Here is a 27,279-nt window from a genome sequence, read left to right on the forward strand (position 1 = left end):
CATGTTGAGTGTTTTGGCTGGTTTTAGATGATTTTTATAATTGCTTTTTTAATGCCTTCAAAATTTTATATGGTGGATTAGAAGTAGATGTTTTTGTATCTTCTAATTTTTGCCATAGGGAAAGATTTTATACCATTCATTAAGGTGAATCTACTGCAAAAAGTCTTATTCTGCCTCCTGGTTCTAGGTGTGCATTGCCTTGTCATAGCAATGGAAGCTACACAGTACTACAGTACTGACTTTGCATCCAGCTTTTTTCTGCCTGGATAAGTAATTGTATACTCGTGATTGGATTTTCTATAATTAGATGACATTTTTAGTAAAGCAAAGGGAACAGATTTATCTGCTATCCTTTGTTCTTTCAAGAAATTTTGAAGCTTTGCTTTATCAGAAAACGGCAGATTGTTTTACAAAAGGATAAATAATTAATGTGTACAAGTGATCTCAAATTACTTTACTAATTTGTTTTATAAATACTTGTGCTATAATTTTTAAGAGCCTTTTTTTTCCCCCAAGTATATCTATATTACACAAAACTATTCATATATTTGGGGCTTGCTTCAATCTTGGAGGGTTATGATGATGTGGTTGATGGTATAAAAAGTAGGGGTGCACCGAATTGTTTTTTTTTTTGGGTGCCGATACGAAAATGAAAAATACAGTAGGCTGAAAACCAATACCAAGAATTACTGTTTTTAAAAAATATTTATACTTTTATATACAATTGTATTATATTGACTTTTAAATTAATATCAATTTAAATTTGGTCATTATTGGCACCTTTTAGTGCAAGAAAGATCCGAAAAATGCAGTCTGACCATCTCTTGTATCATGTCCCCAGTCTCTAATCCTCTTGTATCATATCCCCAGTCTCTTACTTAAACACATTTGGTGCACCTCTAGCAGACATGATACAAGAGATCAATGCAGCCTCACCAGTACCTGTCAGATGCAGCCTACCAGTCAGATGTAGCAGCCTGCCTGTGCCTTTCATGCATCCTCACCAGTGCTCGTGCCCATCGGGTGCAGCAGCCCGCTCGTGCCCATGATGTACAGCCTACCAGTGCCTGGTAATACAATGTCACGCTGTGTGTCAGAATCGCCGTGCAGCCGCTGTAACGATGTCCCCGCCTCCTATGATCCAATGCTAGGAATCATTGTGCCATGTATCATGGCGATTCAGATCTGACACACAGCGTGACATCGTATTGCCAGGCACTGGGAAGGCTGTGTATCATGACAGTGAGGAGGGAGGAGAGACTGAGGGGCGCGTCGGAATGATACATGTGCAGCACCCGGCAGGATGGCCCCCACCCCTTTTTTTGGCGCCATTATCTGCAACATTTTTCTTTCGGCAAAGTGCCAAACACCATTTGCGCCTGAAATTTTGGTGCATCCCCAATAAAAGGTTGTTCGTGTTTGCAGATGAGCTCTGTAAAGATTTATAATAATTTTTTTTTTTTGAACATGGTGTTGGCTTTGCTAATTAAGGGGAATAGAATAAAACATTACTGGTTAAAGCACTTTGTGTCATAAGCAATTGCTATTATTATTATTTTTTTTTTTTTTGCTGGTATTTACTTTTTTACCCCTGCATTGTTACATTGTCATATACTTTCCCAGTGGTCAAAAGTACACTGTTACAATCAAGACATAGAAATTCTGTGCAGTAAACAACACGGTGGATGCACTTGGACAGGAAAGGGATGCAAAGAGACTTCAGGAGAAAAGCAGAGATGTGTGTATGTAGTGGACTCCTGCTGTGACCTGCATGCGAAGATAGTGGAATTGCTGGCAATGAAGATTCGTGTATATACAGATGTTACTTGAAAAATTTGAATATTATGCAAAAGTTCATTTATTTCACTAATGCAACTTAAAAGGTGAAACTAATATATTATGAGATGGACTCATTACATGCAAAGCATGAAAAGCCCAAATCCACAATCTCAGAAAATTTGAATATTACATGCAATCAATAAAACAAGGATTGTACATAGAACAATATCGGACCTCTGAAAAGTAGAAGCATGCATATGTACTCAGTACTTGGTTTGGGCCCCTTTTGCAGCAATTACTGCGTAGCATGGAATCGGTCAGCCTGTGGCACTGGTTGCTAGGGGTGTTATGGAAGACCAGGATGTTTCAATAGCGGCCTTCAGCTCTTCTGCATCGTTCGGTCTCATGTCTCTCATCTTTCTCTTGGCAATGCCCCATAGATTCTCTATGGGGTTCAGGTCAGGCGAGTTTGCTGGCCAATCAAGCACAGTAATCCCACGGTCATTGAACCAGGTTTTGGTGCTATTGGCAGGTGCCAAGTCCTGCTGGAAAAGGAAGCCGGCATCCCCATAGAGCTTGTCTGCGGTAGGAAGCATGAAGTGCTCCAATCTCCTGGTAGACGGCTGCGGTGACCCTGGACTTAATGAAGCACAGTGGACCAACACCAGCAGATGACATGGCTCCCCAAATCAACACAGACTGTGGAAACTTCACACTGGACTTCAAGCATCTTGCAGTGTGTGCCTCTCCATTCTTCCTCCATACTCTGGGTCCTTGGTTTCCAAATGAGATGCAACATTTGCTCAGAAAAGAGGACTTTGGACCACTGAGCAACAGACCAGGTGTGTTTTTCTTTAGCCCAGGTAAGACGCTTCTGACAATGTTTGTTCAGGATTGGCTTGACGAGAGGAATACGAAATTTGAAGCCCATGTCCAGGATCCGTCTGTGTGTGGTGGCTCTTGATGCTCTGACTCCAGCCTCAGTCCACTCCTTGTGAAAGTCCCCAAGACTTTTGAATGGCCTTTTCCTGACAATCCTCTCCAGGCTGTGGTCATCCCTGCTGCTTGTGCACCTTTTTACTTCCACACTTTTCCCTTCCACATAACTTTTATACTAATGTACTTTGATACAGCACTTTGGGAACATCCAACTACTTTTGCAATTACCTTTTGAGGCTTTTCATCTTTATGGAGGGTGTCAATGATGGTTTTCTGCACAACTGTCAGGTCAGCAGTCTTTCCCATGATTGTGATTCCTACTGAACCAGACTCAGGCTGGGTTCACACTACTACACTACTTTCATCCTACTTTGCTCTGTGTTCAATGTTTCCCTATGAGAGCGTCTTGTAGTGTCCTACACAAGTCGGTCCGACTTTGAAAATGCTCCCTGTACTACTTTTGGTCCTACATTGATCCTACTTCAGGCCCATTGAATATCATTGAAGTCGGACCAAAGTAGTATCCTGTTCATGAAAGTAGGATGGATGTAGGACCAATGTAGGATAAATGTAGGACCAATGTAGCAGAGCAAAGTAGGATGAAAGTAGTGTAGTAGTGTGAACCCAGCCTAAGAGACGATTTAAAGGCTCAGGAACCCTTTGCTTAATTAGCTGATTAGAGTGGGACACTTTGAGCCTAGAATATTGCACCTTTTCACAATATTCAAATTTTCTGAGATTGTGGATTTGGGGTTTTCATGCGTTATAAGCTATAATCGTCAAAATTATGACAAATCATGACTTGAACTATCTCGTATATTAGTTTCACCTTTTAAGTTGCATTAGTGAAATAAATGAACTTTTGCACGATATTCAAATTTTTCGTGTGTGTAATATAAATGCTTTACCCCAGATTTGAGTAGGCAGAAGCCAGGCCAAGGCTTCTCCTTTCTACACTACACCTTTTTTATATAGTGTTGAAGTTGACTCCAAATTGCGTTTTTTTTTTTTTTTTTTTTTTTTTTTTTTTTTTTGACCACTGGGCACTTAAACCCCCTTAGGAAACCAGACCAATTTTCAGCTTTTGGTGCTCTCACACTTTGACAATTACTCAGTCATACAACATTGTGCCCATCTGAAATTTTTGTCCTCCCCCCCCCCCCCCCACAAATAGTGCTTTCTTTTGGTGGTATTTCATCACCTCCTGGGTTTTTTATTTTTTGCGCTATAAAAGAAAAAACACTGAAAATTCTGTAAAAATAAATTCTCGTTTGTCATATTAGCGGGTATTTGCAGAGTATGGGGGGGTATTTGCAGAGTATTGCGCAGGGATGGATGGCTGGATCTGTGACTGCATTTGTCACAGATCCAGCCCACAGCAGCTGCTGCTGCTTCCGCTCTCCCCCCTCTCCTCTCACACTGTACCGATCGGTACAGAGAGGAACCGGTGTCATCACATGACGCCGGTTTGTTTACAAGCGATCGCTCCGTCATTTGACGGAGCGATCACGTGGTAAACGGCCGATATCAGCGGCAATTTACCGCGATCTGTGATGCGCCGGGTCTTCTAGACGCGGCGCTCACGGATGATTCTGGGAGCGCGCCCCAGGTGGCGCGCGAGTGAAGGATTCTGGGAGGACGTCCTCCCAGAACAACTCCACCGCGCTGTAGACGTCTTTTGTCTATAGCGCGGTGTTAAAGAGGCTAGCACGGGATGTTTGCAAGCCGGGTGACAACACAGAAGTACAACTGTGACATGGGGGTCCATTGAGGTGTCTTAAAATATTTTAAGAGTGCAGGAATGGTAAAAAACAAACCTAAATACTCACCTAGATGGCTACAGCAGCCTTGATGCAATTCTGCAACTGTCCCCTACTAGCTCTACACCAATAACTGAGCAAGCAAAGACTTCTGATTGCTCAGTTCTTTGGTCAACTCTGAGCACATAACAGTGACTCTGTGCTCTGCCCCTCAAGCTCTCACTGGAGTGCCAGACGGTGAGGGGTGTGGGAGCGGCTAGGCTCAGAGGTCAGTGGTTTCACTGAGAGAGGTTGAGCCAGCTGTTGGACATCTATGCAGATCCTGAAGAGCCTGGACTGGCTCTGTGACGTCGGCTAACAGCAGACTTTAACCTGCTGTTGTCTAAATCTGGGTCACAGGAGTTAAGTGCAGAACTAAGGGCCAGATTCACGTAGAAGTGCGGCGGAATGTATCGTAGATATGTTACACCGCCGCAAGTTTTCATCGCAAGTGCCTGATTCACAAAGCACTTGCAATGAAAACCTATGCCGGCGGCCTCCGGCGTAAGCCCACGTAATTCAAAGGGGCGTGTGCCATTTAAATTAGGCTCGCTCCCGCGCTGGACCTACTGCGCATGCTCCCTTTTTTGAATTACCCGCCGTGCTTTGCGCCAAGTGACGTAATTTTTTCGAACGGCGACGTGCGTAGCGTATTTTCGTATTCCCGGACGTCTTACGCAAACGACGTGAATTTTTAAATTTCGACACGGGAACGACGGCCATACTTTATACAGCACATACGTGTGCTGTGTAAAGTTATGGCACCCAAAACGACGACTAACTTTGCGACGGGAAACTAGACTAGTAGCGAACTTGAAAAACTGTCGTGGATCGCCGTAACTCCTAATTTGCATACCAGACGCTGGTTTACGACGCAAACTCCCCCCAGCGGCGGCCGCGGTATTGCATCTTAAGATCCGACAGTGTAAAACAATTACACCTGTCGGATCTTATGGCTATCTATGCGTAACTGATTCTATGAAGAGATACTGATTCTATGAGAGATACTGATTCTATGAGAGATACGACGGAGTATCTGAGATACTCCGTCGTATCTCTTTTGTGAATCTGGGCCACAGTGTACACCTTGGAGAAGTAGGATCACCAGGTGGTATTTTAATAAAACCTGCACATTCTGTTCTTCTGCCCCAATCAGCCTTGTACTATATACTTGCTCAGAATTATGATTTTTTTTTTTTTTTTTTTTTTTTTTCCCATTTCAATCAAATGTTTTAGATCCCTTTTTGAATTGTAGAACTATCATATTCCATGATGGGTGGAGTTATCAGAACTTCAGAAAATAATTTATATGCAACACTGTTAGAGACCATTCACACAGGGACGACTTTGGATCCGACTTCAAGTCGCGCTGCATGAGAAAATCAATGTAAGTGAATGGAGCCGTCTTATTGCGCACTACTGCACTCGCTCTGACTTCAGAAAAGGTTCCTGTACTACTTCAATCCGACTTCTAGGCGACTTGTAGGCAACTTGTACACATTGATTTCAATGGAAGTCGCCTCAGAAGTCGGATCAGTGTCTTTTAATAGAAGCAACAATACAGGAAGATAACCTACATTTCTCAGGCAAACCCCTCCCTCCCACAGAGCTGATTGTTGTTTGATTGGCCACTGGAAAGCCTCCTGTCCTGGAGGCAACTTGAAGTTTCTTTGTAAGTTTCCTCAGGTCACGCTGTAATTCATACTCAAGTCGTGTCCAAGTTGCCTCCCAAAGTCGTGATGGAAGTTGTGTTGCCCCAGTGTGAATGGAGTCTTAAATGATGACAATCAAGACCAACCAGTGAGAAACCTTTTTGTTTCCATGTGCATTAGACAGATAAATGGCTGAAATCTGGTTTTGATGGGCAACAGTATGTGCCCACTGCCTGGCACCTGGCAGAGAAATGGCAGCTGTGGTGTAATTTGTTTAAGAGCTTGCAAACAGTCTGCAGCTCTGTAGAGAATCAAATCAAGAAATTTTCCATAGCCCTGAGAGAAGACAATAATGTTATTACTGGCCGGGTACATTTTATTTGTGTGCATTTGAGATCATTGGCCTTTGGGGGAACAAAAAAGCTTGATGGTTAATCCATTTGCCCAGAGACTAGTATGCATACAATAGTGGAGCCCTTGTTTTCATATTTTTCATTTTACAAATTAAGATGTAAAGACAAAGCTCTCGTACCTCTAATGCAAGCAGTCTCCCGACAGAGCTGCCTCACCCAGTAGCTGTAAGAGTGATATACTGCCTAATGCTGCTGCATATCCCACCCAATGTAGACTGATCGTGCTACTTGTGGCTGCTCTCCTCTGGAATGGTTACCTTGCCCCTCTATATAGATAATGGTAAGTAGCAGGATGAAAGCTCTGTTTTCCCACATCACTCATTGGTGTTTCTGCAATGGTGAGTCACAGGAGGATGTATGACTGTGTTGTCTGATTCTGGTCTGTGTGATACGGCTCCATCCGCCAGGATACGGTGTGACTTTCTCATTTCATTCGGTGTTAACCCACTGCAATGTACAGAAATTATTGCAGATACGTGGATTTTTCCTTTATGAAAAGACAGGGTGTGTGTGTGTGTTTATATATATATATATATATATATATATATATATATATATATATATATATATATATATATATATATATATATATATATATATATATATATATATATATATAATTTCTCTATCTATCAGATTTAAATACTCCTGTAGATGGTAAATATTAGGTAGCCACTAGGTGAACTATGGTCAGTGTGCTTGCTATAAACATGAATTGCTTTTGTTATATTCTTTGTACTATACTTTTTTGTAGAAAATGGGAGTACGTTGGAGGCAGCTAGAGAACATTCTGGATTTTTTAACCACTTGTTTACTGGGCACAAATACCCCCTTCCTGCTCAGATGAAATTTCAGCTTCCGGCACTGCGTCGCTTTAACTGACAATTGCGCAGTTGTGCGACGTGGCTCCCAAACAAAATTGTTGCTATAATAAATATGGCAATTTTTTTTTTAAACATTATTTTTTTTCTCAGTTTAGGCCGATACGTAGTCTTCTACATATTTTTGGTAAAAAAAAAAAGTTATAGCGCCTACAAAATAAAGGACAGAATTATGAAATTTTTTTTCCTAGTAATTGCAGCGATCTGTGATTTTTATTGGGACTGACATTATGGCGGACACACTTTTGACACATTTTTGGGACCATTCACATTTATACAGCGATCAGTGCTATAAATATGCATTGATTACTGTATAAATGTGACTGGCAGGGAAGGGGTTAACACTAGGGGGCGAGGAAGGAGTTAAATGTGTACCCTGGGAGTGATTCCTACTGTGGGGGAAGGGGACTGACTGGGGGAGGTGACCGATCTGTGTCCCTATGTACAAGGGACACCGCATCGGTCTCCTCTCCCTGACAGGACGTGGATCTGTACACACAGAGATCCACGGTCCTGCTCAGTTACTGGGCAATCGCGGGCGCATCGTGTTCCCAGTAAAGCGGCGGGTGCGCGCGCCCCCTAGTGGCTGTGAAAGACGAGGCCGTTATGACGTTGGCTGGTAGTATAGTGGTTAAACAAAACTACTAAAAGTGAATCTACTAGTTGAATGACTTATGCTTGTGCTACAATTTTTAAATATGGGGTTGTTGTTTTAGAGCAAGTATTGTGTTAATGTTCTGGGTCCAAGACCCCTTTTCACACTGGCGCGTTGGTGGTAAAGCGCTGCTTTACTGCAGTTTAAAGTGGTTAAGCCACTCTAACCTGTGCACACCATCAGCACTGCCTCCTATTGTAGTATCCTCTCTGTATGATTTATACAAATAAATGCTGCAAATATCTAATTTTACTTCTGAGATTGCGATCACATTACTGGCCAGCTTTCTCTTTTTTCTCATCTGAGATGCAGTGGGCAGAGATGAGATTCTTCTACTGGTGTCATGGTCATGTGATCTCAATCTTGGCTCTTAAATTGGGTATTTACAGCATTTTATATTAACAAATCATTTAGAGGGGGCCACTGCAGTAGAAGGCGGTGCTGATGGTGTTTACAGGTTAGTGCTATGAGAGTAGCAGGAGGGGGCGGCTCACACAGATAAAGGGGGGGGGGGGGGAAGGGACACAGGAGCAGAGAAAAGAGCAGAACAGATAGCATGCTGATGACAGAGGCACGTTAACTGACCACGGTGTCTGGTCTCAGCAGCCATGATACACTGTGATCAGTTTACATAGGGGTGGGGAGAGACTGGCAGGATCAGCCAGGCTTTTTAGGTGTTACAGGGGGCTAAATGACCTTGGATAAGCGCTGTGTCATAAAACATGCAGGTTCCTTTTTTTTATTTTTGGGTTCAATGCTTTAAGCGTCGCCTTTCGGCTGCTAACGGGGCGCTTTTAACCCCAAAGAAGGGGTTAAAAAACGCCAGTGTTGCAGAAGCGCTGCCCATTCATTGAAATGGGCAGGGGTGTTTTAGGAGCGCTGCCAAACCGCCCCAAAGATGCTGCTTGCATGACTTTTTTTTTCTAAGTTCAGCAGTTCTGCGTCCCAATCGCTAGTAGGTCTCTGTGCAGAGGGAGATGCGCAAACATGCGGCCCTACAGAAAAAAATCTTAGTCCAGTGGGGCTGCATATTTGAGTACTGTCAGGGCCAAGGGGTCAAGTGTTCCTTGGCGTCATTTCAATACTCTACAAAAATGGTGCTTTTTGGTTCACACCTTCTGTATCAAATCCCAACATGTGAAAGTGAAGAGGGTTGTCATAGTAAGAGCAGGGGTACACCAAACATCCTAAATGTTGTTGTATTTAAGTGGAGCCTCTAAGTTCATAACACTTTCATTTGGCAAAATCTGTTTGGCGACATGGATTCATTGAAGGAGGGAGGGGTGGGCTGGATTTGCTTCTGTCCGAGACCAATTATTTTACGGGCTAGAAACAGTATTTCACGTAGTAGTCTCATATCTGGCCACTGTTCTTCTAGGAGGCAGAAACTGACAACAGGTTTTAGGAGTAAAAGGGACTCATCTATACAATATAGTTGATAATAGTTCTACCATTTTGTTTCCAGTATCTAGCAATTACTGGACAGGACCAGATAATGTGGATGAAGTCTGCTCCTGTATTGGCACAACTAATACAATTCCAGTTAGGAAGACGGTGCATAGCATGTAATCTAACCAGGATTAAATAAGACTGATGGGAAAACCTGTTAAATAAGGTAAAAATGCAAAATCCTACAGTGCAATGGAAACCTTGACCTACCTGTGTAAACTCCCATAGACTGCGACCATCTCCTGTACCATGTCCCCAGTCTCTGACCATCTCCTGTATAAAAATATTTTAAAAAAAGTTTCGTTTTTTGGCCTAGTTTTCAGTATGTGTTTCGGCACCAAAAAACGCATTTGGTGCACCCCCTACTAAAATGCAAATACACTTTTTTATATATATATATATATATATATATATATATATATATATATATATATATATATATATATATATATATATATATATATATATATATATATATATATATATATATATATATATATATATATATATATAAAAAAATGGACCTGTAACGGAACCCCAAATGGGACAGGGGTTAATGCTGTTTAAGATATTCCATTCTGAACCCAAGACAGCTATCGATACTCCACAATCCAGCGAACACGACCCATACGAATTCCCCCAGTAACGAGACACAGCTCTGTTTGAGGTTCAAAACGAATAGACTCTTTAATGAGAAAATCGGGCTCTTATATACAGTTAGTAACCAATATAAACAATGACTCAACTCCACCCACATCATCACACAATGAGCCCAATACACATCTTTTTTTGGTATACATTCTGGCACCATCTCTGATGTAACTTACATGAGCTAATTTAACTAATTATTTAATCAGACGAGGTGACTCTGAGACCTGACCCCTCAAGGTAGACATCCCGGTTCCTCTCACACCATACACATTTATCATCAATAGACCTTAGAGTCTCTGTTAACTTGCAATACACATTTATTACAGGACTCCTTCACACAATACAGTGTCAATTAGCACACACAATGAAAAGGTTTTAGGAGCCATCCTAGATTCATTTACATCACAGTAGCAGACGACATTAACCCCTAACAGTCTGTGTTCCCACATTGAATGAGTCACTTTTTCAATTAACCTGTTGAATTCGGAATCAACAACCTGTAAATAGTTCTTCCAGATCTCCTTGAATATATTGTGAATTTCAGACCCATGTTAAAGCAATCCAAGATATGTCCATTATTTTCTGGCTCATACTTTGTAAGAGCTTCTGGATTCCATGGGCCCTTCCGTTACAGTCCCTTTTCAAGAGCATTGGGCGGAAGTGACGTTTTGACATTGCTTCCGCCATGCAATGATATAGAGATGGGTGGTGGCCATCTTCCCCTCACTTGTCTCCATGTCAGCCCGGGGACAGGACCTGATCAGCTCTGGTAAGCAACGGGGGGCCTTCGCCGATAAGTTATCTTGCGGCAATTCCGCAGCAGAGACCACTTTTATCTGAAAGCGGACCGCTTGCTCTTGAAGAGGGGCTAGAATTATTGCTCTCGCTCTAACGATCGCGGCGATACCTCACTTGTGTGGTTTGAACACCGTTTTCATATGCGGGCGCTACTCGCGTATGCGTTCGCTTCTGCGCGCAAGCTCGTCGGGACGGGGCGTTTTTAAAAATTTTTTTGGTTTTCTTATTTATTTTTATTTATTTTTATAATTTTTTACACTGAAATAAAAAAATATATATCACTTTTATTCCTATTACAAGGAATGTAAACATCCCTTGTAATAGAAAAAAGCATGACAGGTCCTCTTAAATATGAGATCTCGGGTCAAAAAGACCTCAGATCTCATATTTAGGCTTAAATGCAAAAAAAGAAAAAAAAATTAAACTGTCAATTTATTTTTCTGTCATTTAAAAAAATGTCTCTTTAAGACGCTGGGCGGGACTGACGTTTTGACGTCACTTCTCGTCCCCAGTCACTTGCCGAACGGACCAGATCGCCTCCGCCGCTACCGATGGCTACGGTAAGCGGCGGGAGGGGCCCTCTCCCGCCACCAATAACGGCGATCTCGCGGCGAATCCGCCGCGGAGACCGCTGTTATCGTTTACAGGACCGTCGGCACTAAAGATGCATACCTCGGTTGTGGCAGCAGCTGCTGCCGTTACCGAAATATACATCTTTAAAAACAGGACGTCTTTTAGACATGAGGCGGTGGGCAAGTGGTTAATAAAAAAATGCTATGGGGGAAATCGCATCCCACAAGTTTGGTTTCTAGTCCTTTTGTGCTGTCAATACTTGTCCTTATCATGGTTTAGCTGAGTAGGTCTATAATTAAGATGCACTCTGGATGGGTGCACAACCTGTTCGGCACCTGCTTGAAACATATACTGTCATTAACAATGACATGAGTCAGTTGTTGCATGCATCTAGACCAGTGGTTCTCAACCTTACTAGTGTCATGACCCCTTGATAAAATTTCCCAAGTTGTGGGGACCCCTAACAGTAAAATTATTTTTGTAGTGTGGGTTGTCGGCACCCAAGGCAAGACAAGAAATTTGCGCCCCCTAACCCACGGACATTTAGCGCTACCCGAGTCCTTTCTACTCGTACAGTATTAAAACCCCTTGTGGTACATTTTAGGATGTACCACTCTTTCTTTTTGTTCTCCTTTTCTTTCACCTTTTTCTCGCTCTATCCTAATTTTATTCCCCCCCATCCCTCTAGCTCTTCTTGTTCTTTCTCTTATTCCTTCTCTCCTCTTCTTCGTTCCTCCCCCCTCCTTTTCTTCCCCCTTCCATGTATTCTCTATTTTTATTCCCTCTCTTACCCCTTGGTGGGGAGTTGGGATCAGTGGCAGTGCTGGGGGGAGTTCTGATCAGCCAATTTGGGTGCTCTTGATTAAGGTCATCTGCTGATCTGAAAACTGTAGTGGGGACTTTTAATGGCAACTATAATCACAGGTAGTGTTACTCACTCACTGTGTCCTTGGATTTACTGTGTCTCTGACTTTGCAGTGACACCTATGCCGAAAACAGCCCCTCCCACGTCATGTTTCTCACCAGTCAGCTGACCTCTAGTCTCTGCCCCCCAGCCATGCCGTGAACTGAATGAGCAAAGAGACCACGTGTGTGGGTGGCCGCTGGCTCCAGGAACAGCCCAGCTGGGTGGCCGGGAAAAGGCTGGGAGAGCGGGCTTCAGGAACAGAATATGATTCGGTGACCCCTGGCAAATCCTCATTGGACCCCCAGGTTGAGAACCACTGATCTAGACAATGTTTTGGGAACTAAAGAGCTGCTGTGTATTATGTGCCGTCCAACTTCAAGAATTTATGGCGAAATACCGCCAAAGCTTGTTTGGCTGTACTTCTCCTGTGGATCACAGGAGTGTAGTCTGTTCTGTACTCTTGTGACTCGTTTTCAGCTGATAGTGGACTGAGGCCTGCTGTTGGCTGATGCATGAGCCTGGACCGGCTCTGTGACAACATTGTAACTATATGGTCAGGACCCACCTACATGCCTGGACCGGCTCAGCCTCTCGACAAGCCACTTCCACCCCCTACACAGCCCAGCGCTCCAGTGAGCATGGGCGCAGGAGTTCTGTGAGCAGAGAGCCGGTGACTGACTGTTACAAGCTCTCTGCTCACAGAACTCCTGAGAACCGAGTGATCAACGGTCTTTGATCGCTCAGTTCTCAGTCTTGGAGCCAGCGGGGGACAGATGCAGCATTGAACCGATGCTGCATCCAGCTAGGCAAGTATAATTCTACAAAAACACAGATTCCCATACTACTTTAAGTATATTCAGCAATTGCAACAACTCTTAATTTTAAATCTGTATCCTTTTATTTAGGCTAAGGCAGGCCATAGACATAGAATTTCTTTGATTTTTGGGCCAAATATAAATGATGAATTCTACAAAGGTGATGTGGGTGTCATAAATTCTAGTTTGGCAAAACCGCTATGAATTGAAGAGCAACAGGAAAATGGTTATGTCGATGCTTGATTACTTTAGATTATATTAATAGATCTTATGATTTCCCTTCTAAACGTTTATTTTTTTTCTTTGGTGTGAATTCCTCACTTCCTGTTCCTTCTCAGTAAGCGTGCTCCCATCATCCGAGCCGTTCTGGCTGGGGGTTAGTCAGCCAGAAATTCAGACCAAGAAAAAAAACATTTAGAAGGGAAATCGAAGGAGAGGGTTAGTGAACCAACAATGCACTGGCTTAAAGGAGCCTATTTAGAAAATAAACAATTCTTTACAACCCTTTTAAGATCAGGAGGGGGCAAAAGCTCTACTTTTTCAATGAAATATTTCTATACAATTTTTTTTTTTTTTTTTTTTTTTTTTTAGATTTTTCTGTTCTTGTTTTCCAATTTTATTGATAAACAATAAGTAAACTGTTTAAATATGTATAATTTACACATGCCCATTATAGTTAAACTAATATAGCTTTTAAATACAAATGGTCCACATGGATGGGGACTGCTGTACTTGCCAAAGGATTTGAAATTCAGTGAAGCCAGTCTGGTTATACATGCATTTCTGCCGGACGGCAAAGCCTGGTCCACGACTGCTGCAGTATAGCTTGGTCAAGAACGCTGTCCTGTTGATTGGGCCATATAGGGACAGCAGCAGACAGTCTCGGCAACCAATCAGGTTCTGCTTGGTGCATTCTCCACACTCTTCCAATAGGGAGAGGGGGGATAACAATGTGATCACTTACTTAAGTTGCATTGAAAAGTGCATGCTATTTTTTTTTTTCTTTAAGGATTACAATTTTGGTAATTTGTATATCCTGTTTAGCGTGTAAAGTGTGCGTGGGGTTTTTTATATTTATGAAAAAAAATATATTTGTATTTTGCTCATCTTCATAAATCTGTAAAAAAAAAAGAAACAAAATTTCATAAATATTTACAGATTTTTACAGATTTATGAAGATGGGCAATATACAAATATAACGCAGGTTTTGTTTTTTGTTTTTCTCTGACAAAAGCTTAATATTTAAACGTTTTGACATATTTAAATACACTTTGTGCAGTGTTGCTCCGTTATTGCTTAAATGCATATGTATTGCAGCAGGTATCGCTCCTAATGTAGTAAGACTTTTAGAAATGTTTTGTTGTATACCACCAGAGTTTTCCCTCTTGGTACTCATTCATACAAATGTACATAATCTAGTTTTATTGCACTGATGGAGACTGACTCATGGTTATATTTATCTGTATCTAATATTTTCATCTATCTGACTTTTTTTCTTCTCTGTTCTTGCTCTAACAGGCCAAGCTATTGTGGATCTCGGTCAGATGATTCTCAGCCTGGTTATCACATGCTCTGCCATGAAGCACAGAGAACATTAACAACATTATTTAAATTTTGAGATAATTAGAGGCGGAAAATGGAGAGTGCAAACTCTGTTCTCCAATTGCACAAGCCCATTATGGAACTGTGTTACGTCAGATTCTATCTTCCTTTGGGTAATGTCAGGGGATTCACGTACAAACGCTGTGTAACTCGAGACAAGGCTGGAGCATGCTTTGATAACTGCATTCGAGTCAGGGAGGAGACGGAGCAGGCACAGCACAAAGATCCACCTTATGGAAGCTTTTCAGAGGCCTTAAAGAAAACTACAACAAGGGACCTGCTCACAGAGCTGTACAAGCTCACGGCTGCCAAAGACAAATTGCTGACTGATCTCCTCAACACCATCCACAACCCAGGGCTTAAAATGGGAAATCAGGACGGAAAATTTCAGGACCTGCCTGGATCATCCCATTTTTTAGAGGACTCTTCTGTTCCTATTGATTTCCATGAGTCATTAATGGCCTCTGTGGAAAAAAAGGCTTCAACTAAAGGTAAAAATAGGAGGAGGTTCAGCCGAAGAAAAGAGAGCATAGAGGACTTTGTGAACAAGAAGATGAAGTGGAAGGGGGCCCCAGAGACTGGAATGGCACAAGGCAGAGAGAGAACACCATCTATAAGAATTTCCTTGGCAGGTTCCTTGGATGACTTGTTACGCCCAAGACTTAAGTCTCTAGAAAACAAGTGCAGTTATGCTGCAAGTCTTTCAGTGAAAAATTCTCATGGTAAATGTAGTGAAAGTTCGGGGATGCATAGTGCTGAGTCGGCAGCAGGCAGTTCCCAGTCATTATATGACAATGATGTATTTAGTGATTTCAGTTTGCATCCACAGAATGGCAGCCCTATGGGGGACCTCCAGGGTGTCCTTAGAATTATGCAGGAACAACATGAGCCTGCAGTTCCAGAACATTTATCAAAAAGGAGTTCTATGGAACAGGATGAAAGTGATCCGTCTTCCAGTAGTAAGGAGTTCAGGACTGTTGTAGCTAAAGTGCAGACCATTAGTCCCTGTGTGCAGAAGGTGGTAACCACATACAGTTTCTCAGAGGATTCATTTAAAGATGATGCAGATGAAAATGTCACAGCTGTCCTGTCTGTACCGCCAAATGAGTTTGTTCCTAAAGCAGATGTTCTTACACTGCCTGAGCCCATTGAGCTGCCCACAGTGGGTGAGTCAATGGATGTTGAAGCCATGGCTGATCAGGAGGTTGGCCAGTTAAATGGTTTTGTCAACAAAAATCTCCTTAAAGTTCTTAAAAGTGACAGTTTGGAGGAAACAGAATATTGGTTGGGGTATCTGGATCGCAAAGGAGGGCATGGCCGTATCAGTCCCAGTCTGATGAAGCAAATAAGTTCACGGGAATCACTGAGCTTACCCACAGTGACTCATCGGAATGGCAGAATTGAGAAATGCACAAGCTCTGATGCAGACAGTGATCTGCCTAGTCACTCCTCATTAAATAATAAAGAGGTGTCTTCTGGTCCGTCGTCTTTTTCACCCCAGCTGCGGAGCCCCCAACTTCACCACAAGATTTTCCCCTTGTCAGTAAAGCGTGCCCATGAAGATCCAGGCACTTGGGGAAGGGAAATGCATTGGACCCTGCCACGTGACTTTGCTAAAGAGTCCTCAGAGGGTAAAATAAGAGCATCTAGCCTTTCTAACCTGGCTTCTGAGGCATGTGGTAATGGCGGGCACAAGAAAAGGGAGATTGGCAAAATCTTCCCCTTGCATCCAAGTACTCCATTTTCAGGTTGGTCTATCTTTTATTTTTTCTATCCTTGTGGGTAGCCGAATAGTGACACTACTGCAGCTCTGTTCATTAGCTCTGATTTGAGCCATTGGCGTGGTGGGGAAGAGATGATGGAACTATGAAACTGTTCTTCCGGTCTCCCGGAAGTGGGGACAGGGTAAATGAGCAGAAGTTACACTTTCGGGTGGAACTCCGTTTTAAGTTGAGTGTGCAGGTATTGTGTAATTAGATTGTACTGGGTGTGTGGGGCATCCTTTGCATCACATAATTGGCACGTTCACACTACCTGCAGAGTAAAAAAAATATATATATTTTTTCCCACTGCAGGTAGTGATCTCAGCTGGGGGACAGTGCTTTGCACAGGGCACTATCCCTGCTTGTCCCCCCCCCCCCTTATTTTTCTCTAAACTTTAATGGAATGTCAGTGACACAGCTACCCTGTATAGATACGCAGGGTTGCACAGACTTATGCAGCAGTGCAAAAAAATGCAGACGTGTTGCATTTTTTCCACACTGCTCTGGTCTACAGGTGACCGCTGTGAGGGAGTGTGATCAGAGCCCACAGAAACCCCTTGTTTTCTGTATTCCCTTGCGGAGAATTATTATACTCCCCCTCCTTTTTTTTTTTTATTGCAGAAAAAACAGCTCTTCTCTGAAGTGTGACCACAAATTTTGAAGTCTCTTGTTAAATACATTTGATATGTTATTCTTAACCACTTACCGACCGCCCACTGTATATGTACGTCCTGTTTTTAAAGATGGATATCTCGGTAACGGCAGCAGCTGCTGCCACAACCGAGGTATCCATCTTTTCAGTGGGCGGACGTGTAAACGATAACGGCGGTCTCCGCGGCGGATTCGCCGCGAGATCGCCGTTATCGGTGGCGGGAGAGGGCCCCCCCCCTCCCGCCGCTCTTCCGTGCCCTCCATCGGTTACCGGAGCCGTCGGTAGCGGTGTGACGGTGTGACAAAGTATTGCAATGACCGCCATTTTATTCTCTAGGGTGTTAGAAAAAATATATATATAATTTTTGGGGGTTTTAAGTAATTTTCTAGTCTTGTAAACGCCAAATCTGAAAAACACCTTCTGTCCTTAAGTGGTTAAAGCATACCTTCAGTAATTTTTTTTCATCTTTCTATTAAATCTTCTGCCCTTGTTTTTTTAACTTTGGATAGTAAAACCCCCCCCCCTTTTTTTTTTCCTGCCAGTAAATACGTTCTACAGCCCACTTCCTGTTTGTCTGGTCATTAGCCTAGGCTTATGGCATCATGCACAGCTATCTCACTCTTGTTAGTTTGCCAGTAAGGGAGAGGAAATTAGTTTTTTATAAGAGGGTCAATGAAAGCTGCAGAGCTAGAGATGTGTGTCTGAGTAAATCCAGGAAGTGAACAGGCAGTGAACTGCCCACAGTTTAAATGGGTGCAGCCAGACTCCGTTGAGGGAGATTTTTGCAGCATATTTGGTAAGTACAGAATCACAGTATATAAAAAATATGCAGAGTGTTTGAAGGGAAGCTTCAGAATGGCAAAGATGTTTTTACTTTATCTGTAACTTGTAGTTCACACTAATGCGGTTTCAGATGTAACTTGAGTTGTACAGAATCGCATGACAATGGAAATCTAACTGTTTTCAATGTTGCCCACTCAAATTAATGCATCTTGGCAACGCAAGGTTCCAGTACTAATTGGGTGCGATTCCAGCATGATTTTGGCCCCATAGAAAATACAAACCACTTAAAAGTAGCATTCAAGTTTTATATCAAAGTTGCATTGCATAATCACAATGAAGTCTGATCAAAATGGAATCGCAGCAGTGTGCAGAACTGAGGAGCTATTTACTTGCAGGTTTATTTGGTCCTGATGTTGGAGAATAACCTTGCGTTTTGAGTACCTGGCTGTTATGTAAATGGTTGCCAGAGATTTTATGGGATTTGTGGCAACAGTTATTAATAATTCATGTTGAGTCTATGTTGGCAACCCATGTGACCAAGTTCAAAGCTGCTTAGAGAAGGGTGACCAGTAGATATTAATAAGAATAAGCAGTCAGGTGTAAGGATTTCCAGTCACTGGATAGAAGAAGTCTTGCAGAATGGGAGGGTTGTCTGCAGAGTCTGATGTTTGGCTGGAACTTCACATTGCAGCATCCAGGCTATGACGGCTCTCTGCATATCCAAGCCAGCTTATTGACATACTGCTTCTATTTGTAATTAAAGGCAGTGTTCTGAGTATAGAGGATGCAAGCCAATGGTTTCCACAATGTGTATCGTAATATCATAATGGGCATTATAATGAGTGTTACTCATGTGAATGCACTGCATTTGTTTTGGGATGCCTTGTTGTTGGAAGTTGCACCCCCTCCCCCCAATACACATCTGCAGTGCTTTGAGTGTATGTATATAGTTTTAGGGATGGTTGGCACACTTTTTTTAATTAAAGTTCACACACAATCCGTAGCCATTGCAGGGGCTTTCCACCATCATTTAAAATATCAAAACAAAACTTACGGCCTCTTGGCTCACTTTTGCCACATGGCCTCATGCCTAGGCCCTAGGTCTGATCCCACAGACCAACGGACCTGGTTCTCGCTTACGCTTTCCGCTCTTTGCCACTCTGTCACCATCTGCTAGTTGCAGACATGCACTCCACTGACCTATTCCTTCCAGCCACATGGACCCTTGGGACAGTGGGGAGCCCCAATCTACTGTCAGGTCGCAGACTATAACCAGTGTAAACACCTGTGCTATCCGTGTGCTGGCTGCCTGCAAAACCAGGTCCGAGAATTGGAGATTTCTTTCTCCCAAATCTCTATGAAATCTGAGCGTGAGGTCTTAAATCGGTTGTAACAGCCACCACCATCTTGACCAGGCATGGCACTGTCACAATATACAAATGTGCACATGCATACAACGTAAAGCAATGTTGTGGTGTGACTGTGGCCTTAAGAATTTTACCTAAAGGATAAGGTAAGCATCAGTAACATGTAACCTGTTTCTGCTCCTGCAGCCCTTCAGCAATCCGTGCCCTCTGGGGAGTATGGGGAGAAGTTCCCAGTATCAGCTGTAATTTTTTGAAAAGAAAGCAGCCATGTGGGGCTCTGCCCACAAGGCTGCGTCATTCATTCAGAGCTCTGTGAACAAATCAACTACAAGTAACATGCTTTGCAGCTATCGAATTGTAGTTCTCAATGAACCACCAGGGTTCTGTTGAGCACTCTGGTAGTCCATCACTTTTTTCCTGTCAGTGTGAAACTGCCTGCCCGATGTACATGCAGACAGCTTACACTGACAGTCTGCAGGAGTCCTGCATGGCGCAAGCAGTCTTATTTCTGGTGTAATGCTTTCCAGGGTCCTAGGGGGAAAAAAAGTTAATGCACATTTTATTTTATTTATTTTAAAGGTGAACTTATTCTTTTAATTGCATCAAATAGGGTTCCACACATTGTATATCAGCAGGAACCAGCCAAATCTCAATCCATCTCTGGGCAGGCCTGCGTATACTGAAGTTGATCTATTGAATGACTTCAATACAAGCAGCCTTCTGGATTTTTCATAAGATCACTGCTGCTGGCTATAGCCAGTGGAAGTGATCAATGTGTTCTGATGGTGGGGAAACCTCTCGCTGTCAGAATAATATAGTGCTATGGGAGGAATCCACATGTCAACACTGACTGTTGATGCCATGATGGAGAGATAGGGGGAAAAAAAGCATAATGTATGGCCTGCCTAATAATAAAACAATTCATTGGTTTCGCAATGAATAGAAAACCATGTGAGCTGACCCACACATTGAGATTTGTATACAATTTTGTCTACCCAAGACCACCTAAAGCGCAACTACCAGATGGGTGGTAGCAGAAAATGTAGCCAGTGGACATCCTTTTGGCGCTATTTTTTGAAGTCTGGTAGATCATTTCAAATGCATTTTGTATTTAGCTTTTTTGTTTGGATTTTGTCTTTTTTTTTATATATGTAGTCTATAGTGAATTTCAGTGAGTGCTTTGTTTTCCTGAAAAGTCAAATTCATAGATTGCACTTCATTAGGCAACATGCACGCAGACAGACCCCTTGTGCCAAATCCTAGCATTTTTGGACATTCAATCATCCTGCGTTTCAGGCACACATTCCTTTAGGGCTGCAACTAAAGATTATTTTCATAATCGATTAGTTGGCCGATTATTGTTTCGATTAATCGGATAGTAGCATTAAAAAAAAATAGCATTTTTACATTTTTTTGGGCCAATTTGTTGGGCAGATTACAAACACAAATTGCCACAAAAACACATTACATGCTTTTCTGCAGCTTCTCCATTGAAGTATATTGAACCAAAAAAAAACAAAATAGCACAGTTTTGCGTTAAAAAGTCCTTGCCCTTTCCAAATACGCAGCAGCTGAAAAAATATCATGGATGTGAACGTGTCCCATAGGAAAACATGTAAATTAACTGTAGAGTGTTTCTGCAAAAATCACCAAAAGGTGTGAACCCAGGCCTGAGATGTTTAGTAACATAATGGGGTTAATAAAACAAAGTACAAAAAGAGCAAATAATCGCTACGGTAAGGGGTTCATTTTTTTTACTGTGGGACAGTGAAAGTAATATTTACAGTAGCGATTTACTTTTTTGTACTATAAAAAGCTATTTTTTTTTAACCCCATTATGTTACTGGCCGATTAATCGATTATGAAAATTGTAATCGATTAATTTCATAATTCGATTTGTTGTCGATTAATCAATTAGTTGTTTCGGCCCTACATTCCTTAATGGGGACCAATATGTCCCCAGCTGCCAAGTCTTTTAGTATGCCATAGAATTTTACAAACTGCTGGCAGTGGGGTTAGACGCTGCACATGTGCCTCCCAGGCACTCAAAAACTACAGATTTTGATGCATGCAGGCCAGACCACCTATGTGCATGTAACTTGCCAGAAGTCAGTAATGAGAGCCAACTGGAGGTTGCCACTGCAACCTCTACTTATTGAAATGCTAGTTGCATGACTGTCATACGGTTTGTAGTTAAGTGCGTTCTCTGCATACTTGTTCCAGTTCAGGGATGCTAAAATTATTAGCATCAGTGGACTAGTTGGGCAACCAGCTTTTTCAGAAGCAAGTCAGTGATGGCTGCTCCACGTTTTTCCCGCAATAGATTTACTTTTTTAAGAAAAATGTATACTTGGTTTCTGTGTGCTGTCAACCCTGCCGTGGCCTCCCACCCCTTTCCACTTTTTATTTTTTCCCTCCCCTTCCTAGAAACCCTTTGGTGTATACTTTTCTGCCCAAAATGTTTTGGAAAATTGTCTTCTGCTGTTATGCTCTGTTCACAAGGTATGGGTGTCCTTCTTCATTATGTATGAATCAACACTTAAAGTGTTTTACCCCACCATTTCAAATTACTTATGTGCCTGCTGTACCATGTACTTTTTATTTTTTATTTTTTCCCCCCCTCACCTTCCAGGACAGCTACTTGATAGATGATTGGCTCCGCCCTCTACAGGAAACACAAATCCGATTCAATTTAAAAGGCCCCTCCCTTTCCTCTGACCTGTGGTTGGCAGACCCCCCTTCTTTGGCAGCATCCAGTACTGGTTGTGGCTGAGATGCATTTAGTCCCCATTTCTGGCCAGAAAGGTTCCCTGTTGAAGGTTCCTTGCCTCACCTGCAGGGTAAAATGGCAACCTCCTTCCTTCAGGTTCTCCCCAGCTGCTGGTGGAAACCTTGTCTTCCTCGGCTTCACCGAGGTGTACCAAGATGGCGTCGGAGGACTCCCGGTGACGCCGGAACCGGAAGTCACGTGACGCATTTTCCGGCGCCGTGTTCATAAGGGCTATGGCGCAGTACACTGAGGACATGCTGCCTGGGACAGCAGCCTTTTCTCTTCGGCCGTTCACCACTCACCAATGGAGCTTGAAGATAGGCCTGAGAGGGAGCTGTGGTGGCTCAACGCGATTGGCACTGCGCTGACAAGCCATTCACCTCTGCAGCTAGGGGTTCGGATCCTGGTCTCGGCTACATGTGAATTGAGTTTGGTGGTCTCAGCCCTGCTCCCGGTGGGTATGCTATGCGAGGTAAGCCTGCGCTTAGTACGCCCACCCCCCTCCCACAAAAACCACCACACTTGCACGCACGCAAAATTGGGATAACATGCACGCACTTTGACCACGCGGTCTCTAAAAAGAGAGGCGAAGGACTAACAGGGCTGGTTGAGCGGGCTAGATCCTCTCACTCCCTTATAGGGAGTCCCTCTGCCCGTTGGGCTTCAAAGCGGAGCAGGTAGGGCGGGCTGTGTGGGAGGACCCCCTCACATACCCGCCATTGCCACCCGGGGAATGGAGAAAGGTGGCAGATTGCCTCTGGGGGAGGCCTGCCTACTCCCAACTCCTGCAGTCCGGCTCCTCTCAAGTACACGCACAAAAAAAATACACTTAAAAAAAAAAAAAAAAGATAGGCCTGAGGAGGGAGCACCCGCTCGGATGTAGCCAGCAGCAGCCTCCGGTTCCCATACTGCCTCCAAGGTAAGCCCTTTTCTGTGTTTATGCAGCAGGTGTCCTTTTTTTTTTTTTTTATGGCTTGTTTCTGTTCTTCTAGGATAGACGGAGGAAAAAAATGCGGAAACTATAGAGCCAGGCTGCCTGATGGATATAAAAAACTTTTTTTTTTTCCTTCTAGGGCTAGTTTAGAGACTTCCTCCATTAAAGAGCTATTGTCTTCTATAAAGGAGGTGGTAGCAGGGCAGTGGGAGGTGGTAGCAGGGCAGACCTTCTTCCTCTGGTCCCGGGACCCTAGAACCATCAGACCCTTTCCTCGGTCCGAGATCAGTGATTCTCACCATTCCCTTTAGATCCGGAAGAAGGGGAGAACCCGAGCTCCTCATCTCATGGGGATTCCACATCGGTGGGGGAGGCAGGTAACCCTAAGTTTCTTTTTCCAGCTGAGGAAATTGATGAGCTTTTGAAATCAATTTATGTCTCTGAGCAGATTGAGATGCCACAGCAAATCCAATCTGTGCAGGATAAAATGTATAGGGGGCTCCAGGGGTGGAAGTCAAGGACTTTTCCGGTCCACCAGTCTCTTAAGGATATTATCCTGTCAGAATGGAAAGATCCGGAAAGGAGTATGTTCCAATCTAAAGGGTACAAAAGAAGATTTCATTTTCAATCTGAAATTAAGGAAACTTTCTTTAAAGAAACTAGATGCCCCTATGTCTCGGGTTTCTAAAAAATCAGACCTGTCCTTTTGAAGATTCAGGGGTCCTGAAGGAACATATGGATAGGAAGGCCGAGTCTTTGCTACGTAAGGCCTGGGACTCTTCAGCTTTATCCTTGAGTCCAGTTGTAGCATCCACCTGTGTGGCTAGGAATCTAGATGTATGGGTTTAGCGTCTGGACGAGCTCCTTTCGTCTGACACCCCCAAAGAGGGTATTAGGGAGTCCCTCCCACTCATTGCTAAAGCAGTAGCCTTCTTGGCTGATGTGGCTGCAGCTCCTGTGAAAGCTACAGCAAGGTCTTCTGCTCTCGTTAATTCAGCCAGACGAGCAATCTGGCTTAAGGCTTGGGAGGGGGACCTGGTCTCCAAGAACAAGCTCTGCGGCATTCCATTTGAAGACCAGCTCTTATTTGGTTCCTCCTTGGTGGAGGTCCTAGCTCGTTCCTCTGAGAAGAGTAAACGTTTTCCTCCTTTTTTTTTAAAAGAATAAGCCACAGAATAATAATTTTGGAACCAACAGGCGAAGAAAAAGTGGTCTTTTAACAAAGCTAAGCAGAAGGAGATTCTCTTTACTGCTTAAGCCCCTTCCAAAACTCCCCAGTGATGCCAGGGGTAGGGTGAAGGTTGTCCCACTTTGTCAAGGAATGGGAAAAGATTTCCAACAATTCCTTTATCCTTCAAACATTGGAAAGGGGTTACAGATTGGAATTAAAAAATCTTCCACCCCAAAGATTTTTTTCTTACTCGTTGTAGTGAAATAATATATAGTGTCCAGTAGATAATTGATATTTAGTTATTATAATGATGATATAAGTTATGTTCCAGCAGCAACACACAAGTTCTCCAGAGAGTGCAATTTATTTGACTTCCAACACGGAACAAAGTCCAAAGTCTACAGATGATACAAATCCACAGAGTAAATATGACAACGAATAGTAGTTTTAGAGTCCCAACTTTTCCTAGATCAATTCTAGACCTGTGCTTTTCATATCCATAGAGAATATATTCAGAGAATGACTAGACTGACCTCCAGAATTATATTGCCTATCCACTGAATGGCTGAGCAATTTGATTGGCCATCTTTGATCTACATTGTGTCTCTCGGAGTGACAGATAACGACCCCCTAACCCGGAGACGGTTGCAGTCATCACATGCCCTAATTTGCATTCTTGAATAATAACATCAACAAGCACATCGTAGTCATTATCTGTCCCCTTTGATATGTGTAGTAAATCTTGTTTGGCCACTAACCCTTTTGGTCAACAAACACCCGTTGATGTGTAATCTTGAATGCTTGTATGTAACACATATATATTGTGCCATACATATAACACAATATATAAAATGCCTATATATATATATATATATATATATATATATATATATATATATATATATATATATATATATATATATATATATATATATATATATATATATATATATATATATATATATATATATATATATAACACTTATCTGCCGAGAAACCAAGAGACAGCAAGCCATGTTGAATCTAGTTTCCATGTGGGAAACTGAAGGGGTCATTTCCCCTGTCCCGGAAAATCAATTTCGGGGATTTTATTCCCATGTCTTTCTGGTTCAGAAAGCCTCTGGCGGCTTCCGGATGGTCATCAATTTGAGCGTCCTGAACAAGTATATTCTCTACAGACGTTTCCGGATGGAAAACATTTACTCTGTGAGGAATCTATTTTGGCCAGAGGTATTCATGGTTACCCTGGATCTTCAAGACGCTTATCTTCATGTTCCAATCTGCCAGAACCACCGAAAGTTCCTCAGATTTGCGATTCTCATGGACAACGGGATGAGTCATTGGCAGTTCAATGCCCTCCCTTTCGGTAGCACCCAGAATTTTTACAAAGACCATGGCCAAAGTCGTGACACTTTGAATCCGAAAAAAGGCATCGATCGTCCCATATCTGGACGATTTTCTGATCTTTGCCCGAGACAAAGAATCCCTTATCCGAGATCTGCAGTTGGTTATGCGGACCTTTCAGGTTCTAGGGTGGAAAGTCAAACAACGGAAATCTTGTCTGGTACCCTCCCAGAACATACTTTTTCTGGGTTATTTAATAGACCCTTTGCTCAGAAATTTTTTCTTACCGAAGAGAAAGTTTTGAAACTTCTTCTCGCCGTGCAGGCCTTCAGATTGCTCCCACAGACCTCGCTTCGGCGGGTCATGCAGTTATTGGGTTTAATGACCGCAGCTATCCCAGGAGTTCCCTGGGCCCAATTGCACTCCAGACCCCCTCAGGCGTTTCTCTTGCACCATTGGGATTGCGGGAAGGATTCTCTGGATGAACTAGTTCAACTTCCAAGGGAGGATTCTCTCAATCTCTCCTGGTGGAAGAAGCGAGAACACCTGCAGGGAGGGAAGAACTGGGCGCAACATGCTCCAGTGAAGGTTACCACAGACACTAGTCTGTGGGGCTGGGGTACACATTCTCAGGGCTGGCAAGCCCAAGGAGCTTGGTCGCTGAAGGAGGCAGACCGCTCCTCGAATTTCAGGGAACTACTAGCTGTAGGGAAAGCTCTCTTGGCTCTACAGGAGAAGCTCCGTTCAACAGACCTGTTAGTGTTTTCAGACAATGCCACGACAGTGGCATACCTGAACAAGCAAGGGGGCACTCGTTCAGAGTCACTTCTAACGTTTTTTATAGTAGATCCCTTCCTGGGCGGAAATCAATGTCCCCTCAATCGGAGCAGTCCACATCAGAGGTTTGAAGAACACGCTGGCGGACTATCTGAGCAGGGTAAGCGCAGCTCCCAGCTGTTGGGAGTTGCATCAAAGCACGTTCCAGGAGATTGTGCCAAGATGGGGTCTTCCTGCAGTGGATCTTTTTGCCTCCAATCTCAACAGGAAACTGCCGGCTTTTTACTCATTGGAGAGAGACAGCCCCTAGGGACGGATGTGCTCTCCTTCCCGTGGGATTTCGTACTGGCCTACACCTTCTTTCCTTTTCCCCTCTTGCCTCTGGTAGTTCAGAAAATTATTCAGAATCGGACAGAAGTGGTCCTGATCGCCCCCTGGTGGCCCAGGAGGAGTTGGTTCTCCTCTCTGAAGACCCTCTCTGTGGATCTTCACTGGCCCCTGCCAGAGCAGAAGGATCTATCCATCAGGGACCAGTATTGCATCCAAACCCTCAGACCTTCCATTTGACGGCCTGGAGGCTGAGCGGCGCATCTTACAGTTGAAAGGGTGTTCAGAGACAGTTATTGAAACTATCCTGGACAGCCGTAAGTTGGTAACTAGAAGAATCTATGGGAAAGTTTGGGAAAACTTTTTATTCCTGGCAAAGGAAATCCGGTTTAGATTATTTTTCTACTCCCTGTGTTCTAGATTTTTTACACAAGGGAGTGGAGAAAGGTCTTTCTGTCAGCACCCTTAGGGTTCAGGT

At 43.2% G+C, this 27,279-nt stretch overlaps 1 protein-coding gene across 2 annotated transcripts in view; it reads left to right on the plus strand.

Moving 5' to 3' along the window:
• Window positions 1-27,279, plus strand: part of FMN1 (formin 1) — a 354,391-nt gene that overhangs the window by 30,484 nt on the left and 296,628 nt on the right. For both annotated transcript variants that reach the window (XM_040333461.1, XM_040333460.1), the window contains exon 2: window positions 14,830-16,661. In XM_040333461.1, coding sequence (XP_040189395.1) covers window positions 14,948-16,661 — 1,714 coding nt within the window. In that variant the 5' untranslated portion in view covers window positions 14,830-14,947. The remainder of the gene's footprint in view (window positions 1-14,829; window positions 16,662-27,279) is intronic.

The sequence above is a fragment of the Rana temporaria genome, chromosome 13 (genome assembly GCF_905171775.1).
Source record: "Rana temporaria chromosome 13, aRanTem1.1, whole genome shotgun sequence".
Taxonomy (NCBI): Eukaryota; Metazoa; Chordata; class Amphibia; order Anura; family Ranidae; genus Rana; species Rana temporaria.